The sequence below is a fragment of the Lingula anatina genome, chromosome 3 (assembly GCF_051362555.1).
Source record: "Lingula anatina isolate TDL-2025a chromosome 3, LinAna3.0, whole genome shotgun sequence".
Taxonomy (NCBI): Eukaryota; Metazoa; Brachiopoda; class Lingulata; order Lingulida; family Lingulidae; genus Lingula; species Lingula anatina.
Window position 1 is genome coordinate 7,642,667 of NC_141769.1, and position 6,531 is coordinate 7,649,197.

At 34.3% G+C, this 6,531-nt stretch overlaps 1 protein-coding gene across 1 annotated transcript; it reads right to left on the reverse strand.

Moving 5' to 3' along the window:
* Positions 1-869: 869 nt before the first annotated feature.
* Positions 870-5,407, reverse strand: LOC106170340 (uncharacterized). Its single transcript, XM_013550183.2, has 4 exons — positions 5,235-5,407; positions 4,723-4,818; positions 2,763-2,993; positions 870-2,227 (listed from the first exon to the last, which is right to left on the reverse strand). The coding sequence occupies exons 2-4, from the start codon at positions 4,796-4,798 to the stop codon at positions 1,995-1,997; spliced, it is 540 nt and encodes a 179-aa protein (XP_013405637.1). The 5' UTR covers positions 4,799-4,818; positions 5,235-5,407; the 3' UTR covers positions 870-1,994.
* Between the last annotated feature and the right edge of the window lie 1,124 nt (positions 5,408-6,531).

The window sequence follows — 6,531 nt, forward strand, 5'->3', positions numbered from 1 at the left end:
AACGTATGTAAATCCTTTAATGTGATTTAGATATAATTTGAAAAAAAAATCTAGACGTTCTAATAAGAACCTTCTTTCCACCACGTTAATAGACCCATCTTTAAAGAATTCAGTATAGATGTCACTTCTATCGTGCTGGAGCACTCCCTCAAAAAATCGATCAAGCCACGCATTCTCCTTTGCAATGCAACCTACAAAGAAATGTTTCCTTTTTGATTATGCTGCCAAAAGGGGCTTGTCGTCTTACGTTTCAAATTCATACATAATTTATTTCAGCCACAGGCCAATATCGCATTAAAATATAAGAAAAGAAATAAAACTGGCAAGGACAATACACATTAAAGAAGGGACACACATTACGTAAGACTTAAAAGACACAATAATGTATAAGAGACTAATTGATTAATATTATGAGCATGCAAATATTTGGGATAATAACACAATAACAAGGAGACCAAAAACTTATATTATGGGCATAATCACCTTAATTCAAAGCAAAAATGGGATATAAAAAATTATTATATAAGTTTCACTTTGTGTTGACAAGACTTGAATAAACAGATCAGAACATAACTTATTTTAGAATTTTGTATGGATTTTAGGATAAATCGCTAAAATTACTTTTTTGATAAAGCATATTTCAGCTATTTGAAGTTAGTAATGGGTACGACCAACAGTGGCCAAATTGGGAGATAGCAAGAATTAAAGGGGGGGGGGGAGATATTGCATCCTGAATTAGCCGGTGCACTTGTGTTTATTTCAACTTGAAAAGACATTTGATAACGTTTGAATCTCTAAGAAAGGGCACCTGGTTGCTACAAAAGTAACTTATTTAGTGTGTTATAAGAAAAAAAGAAGAATAAATAACATTTCTAGAATAATTGCAATTATTTTATTTTCCCGCAAGAACGACATAGAGGTGCTATTGGAACAAAAACCCTTAACCCATGAAATAATTTAATAAAAGTCGAATATAAATCCTTTGGTTACCCAGTGGTATAACTTTTGTTAATTTCACATAAATCGCATACCAATCTTAATCAGTAACACATGATTAACGTTTAGCAATAGCTACGATTCAAAACAGATTGATATACATTTTGCATTGTTATTGGTACAAACACGCTTTTTCTTTGCTTGTCACAGGTATTAAACTTGAACGGACACCTCTTTGATCATTTTGTTCATTTTAATATCAATATTTTGTTTTATTACCGATCAGTTTAATTTTTTTTACACACCGTGTCTTATCTACTGTCAAATCTTAACCAATGATACATTCAAGCGTTCAATCTTCAATTTAAAATTAAAATTAAAACATTAACTTGAATGACTGCGGCTATAACTGAGAGAGAGAGAGAGAGAGAGAGAGAGAGAGAGAGAATTATTGAAACTATATTTGACCACGTTTCTGGACACTTTCCTCCAGATGCCAGTTCCATCTCACTTATTAGTTCAAAACATTGCATCCAAACTTTTTTGCATGAAGTTTTTTGGTCTTACAAAATAACTGAATTATGATAACTATATAAAAGTAAACGGTTTTAAATGTAGTTGCCCTTCAATAGCTAAACCTGTGTCTGAAATAACGAATTTCAGTGTTTCTTAACAACTACACATACTTTTTATATGGTGTATCTGAGTCAATATTTTTATAATAACGCTCAACATGCATTGATACATAAAGTCACCCATATGCCTATTAAATCCCGGATTTTCAATTAGATGTAACAAAAAAAAAAAGACTTTATCTTTTTATTACCGCTGGCCATAAAATACACTTATGAAATTTATATACTTGGGACAGGTAAGTACCGCATGCTTGTTTTATTACTTAATGTATGATTGAACAGGTTTAACTAGGCTTAATATCCTGACCTATAGAGATAAAACTGGTTTTTGAAGAAAAGAATATGGACTGGAACCAGTTGGAACCTTTTTGAAACCAATTCCCATAAAATTTTGTATTTTTGGTTCCTCTTCTGAAAAAAAAATTATTGGTTTTCACATGTCTCAAGGAAGGCACTTTGGCATAGGTTACTCCCAAAATCTGCTCGTTCGCTGCATGATCGAGAAAGCGGATCAGACAATGCCGCCCTCTGGGAACAGTAACAGCAGGTTAGAAATGTCGACTTGCAACGTTGCTCATCGCCGTAAGCTTCAGCATCTTCATCGCAGTTGGTAGCCTGTTTTCCTGCGTTGCAGCAGTCGGCCTTTCCTGTATAATCTGCACAAACAAAGAACGAATATTAAGATTTATTAATATTGATTTTCAGTATTCGGACACCTGCTTGTTTAATGAGCGTAAAAAGTGTTAATACTGTATTTTGTTAAGATGATTGCATTATACTATATGTTTAACCCTTTGGCGTACCAAATTTTAAACAAATTTACTTTCGACCAAACTGTACCATGTTGCGAATCAACGGCGAACAAAAGAATTCACAGAATTCAGAATTAGAGCAGCGTTACTGAATATGCAGTGGGCTACAGAGGACAAAAACAATATGAGGAAAGGGGAAGCCGGAAGGTGAGGAACTGAGAGCCCAAAACGCATTGGAAAATTAAAAAACTCTCAATCCTGCTTCGAAGCGAGAATCGTCACATAAGGTTACTAATATCCGTAAAATATTTTAGAACTATGTATACATGCAACCCCTCTTGTAGTTACACAACATTTCAACATCATTCAAATAAACAAACTGTATTTATCCATTTCCATTTTTTTACACTAAAAATAGCTAATAATAGGCGAGATTTACCTGGTTCTTCACAACACATAAGGAAAGAGGCTCGGATGGTTCCTGTACTAGTAGGTACTTGCTGGACGCAGGTCTTGATAGACTGGTCTGACTGCTGACCCAATTCACAACTTATACAATTGTCCAAGTATTGGGCAACATCGCATACTTGGGGCCTCTCGGAATTTTGGCGTGTCAAGCATCTGGTCTCATCTACCCTCAGGGCTATTTCCTCGCAGTACGAGGAGTAGTCTAAAAGCAAGAAAAAGGCTATCCATTAGACTATATAACCATCCATATATTTTAGAAATATACTTGAGATGACATACATTAACCAAGCGAAGTATATTACGTTTAAGACTTAAAATGTACAATACAAACCAATATTGATACCACAAAGTTGGAGTCTTAAAGTTTGATTTTGGTTAATACATGTATAACATTGCTGTCATTATGATTAGATATCATTGGTTTATACATTATTCAAATGAATACAGCCGGTTTATCATCTTGTTTTAAGCAAAGTGTTTAAACACATTTTTCATTTAAAAACGAATATTTGAGTGTATGCTGAGTGCAATATAGTTCTGTGCCACATGAAAGCTTTATGTACACACATAGACATATAGGCTACATATATGTATATGTATGTTATTATTATAATCATAATTATTATTCAGAGATTCTCAATATATACCCCAGCAGGTTCATTTAAAAAACCAGAAAATGAAGTTAAAGACATATTTGCGAATTCTACTTTTTCTAAAACTCTAGTGACAGAAAGTGATAAATCTAGCTTTTTGTGCACGACATGCAAACATTCTCCGTTTCATGCCTTGTTGGTATGCACAGTTTTCGTATTCGGTAAAGAAGGTTTGAGTAACCAAAGTTTTAAATATAGCAACCCTTTCAGTTAACATTTGCACGTTTTTAACACTTACAAAAATTAGACTGCGCTAAAGGGATGTTACGAAATGCACGTTTATTGAACGGATATATAGTCCATAAGGTCTGGCCGGGAAATACGTTTAGAAATGAGCACGCTATTCCATTTTTTTTTTTTTTTTTTTTTTTTTGGTGAGTGTAAAAATATTATTTGGAGTGTTATACACCCCAAATGTCCCAAAGTAATTACTTTTCGATCCACTTACTTCATATTCCTTGCTAATATGCCATGATTTGAACATCTAGACTGGAAAAATTTCTCCATTAACGTGGCGAGTTGGCAAGGTTAGAAAGTATAAATTGTTTCCCAAAGGACAAAAAGTTGTGCTTTTTATTATGCTACTGACTACTTGCGAAAAATTGGCACATTTAGCGTGGTTAGCCGTCTTCAATATTTATTATTTTAGACTTTTTAAACAAAATCTATAAACATAAATAACAATGCCAATTATGAAAATAGTTTGAATCTATATTATAGACTAACATTTTGTCCTCAACTTCGAGTAAATATTTTCACAATGATGGGTAACGAAGATTTTAAAAATTATTTTCTAAGAAAACGCAGTTTTGTCGTGTTTCGTGTAAAACATCATCAGTGTTCTCTGATAATGCATCGTCTAGTTAATCATGAATGCAACTGAATTGAAGATTTAATTAATGTTTAATTAATGTAAAGCTAAATGTACCTATATATTGAGAATCATTATTATTATTATTATGTTAAAATTTTAATACCACAAAAAGACCAATACTCACAATCACCAAAAAGGTGCATAATGCCAACACCATCTAGTTAACTAAACCAACACCATAGAAATGATCTTTGAATATAACCCATGTAAATATCTGTTTGTAAATTGTTAATGTAGTTTTTTAGGTAGATACAATAGTTTAAATACATATGCCATAGTCACTGAAAAAATGTTTATTTATTCTCGAACGAGAATAAATAAACAAACGAGCAAATAAACAAACAAACAAACAAATAAATAGAAAAATCAAAACATGGACAAGTGAAATATATATAATTACATACCTTGAGCCTGGGTATTGCCCAGCAGTTGAACGAATACAAAGCCCAAAATCAAGACGCTTTGAAGTGAAGGTCCCATGATCGTACTTGGTTTCAGTGCTGCACCAGATACATAAAAAAGATAAACCAGGCCCTCTATGAAGGTTTATTAAAATTAATACATCATAGGATATGGTGGATATCGACAATAAATTAATCGAAAATTGTTGCATGAAGGCATGCATAGAGAGAATGATGAATAAAGATACCTGAACCTGTACAGCGGCAAACTCTTGTGTCTTAATTTCAAATTTGCTGATTGTGTTATAAAACAGTTATAGACTTTGTGGTTCGGTCACCCAACGGCGATATTCGACCCTCAGCTGAAATAATTGACCGACGCCTTCGGCCTTCGGCGTCAGTCGAATATCGCCGTTGGGCAACCTCCATCAAATTCAATAATTGTATAATATTTATAAAATGTCAACAGTAAAGGTTTCAAGCACAAACCTTGCAGTTGAACTTAGCACACATACCTGCAAATGTTTACAATATTTCAGCCTCGGAGATTCGTCCCAATGTGCAGTTTTCTAATCAGTTTTCTCTTTCGTTACCTTCGCAGCGTGCTAATTTGCGTGACACGCGCTGCACCAGCTGCGTCATATTTTATTTAAACTCAGGATCCCTTCATTGCTTTCCTACTGCGCCTACGATCTCGCTTGCCATATAGAAATGTTAAATAATTCACTTATTTCAACTTGGCGCCGCTGAGATATCATAGAGGCGATGGTCTATGCGAAGAACTAGTTTAAGGAAATACATTTAGGGACTTACAGTCTGGTTAATTTTTTATTACATAAACCAATTTACAGGTCAAGGCCATCCTCAGCTTCATTGACAGCATAAAGACTCAAAAATTTTAACATGATTAAACTTATTTCAGACTCCACGGTCCATGAATGGTGTTTTCGGTACTAGACCGACAATAAATGAATAAATTTGAGTTGAAGAGAGTTTGGTCGTAGTGGTCAAAGGAACCAGTATTTTGCAGGTTTCAAAATTTTCTGGGAATTTTCCTTAATGCACCATATTCAACAATTTTCCTTAATGCACCATATTCAACAATAAATAAAACTACGATCCATAAACACTTTTTTGTTTGAAGAATGTTTAGTCTAGATTATTGTCCATGTCTAAAGTCACTCTGATAATTGCTTGGTGATGGAATCTGATGAATTTCGCATGCCTTATTTAACCCGTTTTCCGCTTTCTTTTGAATGGCTAAACTCAATCGAAACAGTCGGATAGGCCTTTTTGTGCAACCATGTTTAACCCAGATAAATAATAAAACAAAAATATTAACAACCCCCTATATCACACGGATCCTTATATACTCCGATTGGTGGTAATATTCTGGTATAATATTAGAGTCAAAAGATATCAAAATTGGCAAAAAGGATAGGGAACCCCCCTTTTTTGGAATGCATTTCAAGGACAGGAGAGCCGTCTTTTCAATTCCGTTGACAGGCCTTTTGTTCTTCCATAGGATGAATAACAACCTAAGCCTAAATACGCCTCGGACCATTTTGAGTAGAGAAACCGTTTGCGAATGGCCCGTAAGCTCCACAGTCTGTAACAGACAATGTGGGATACCAAGTGGACTTCACAAATTGAAGTTTGGGGGACTTTCTTTGGATAGTTGATACAACGTGAACGGCGTGATACATGGACAATGTAACCCACTGTAGTACCACCTTATTGGTGATAGCAAAACACATTTATATTTTTTCAGTATTTTTATTATTTTTCCATGCCCCCCTTGGTGGGGTGGTG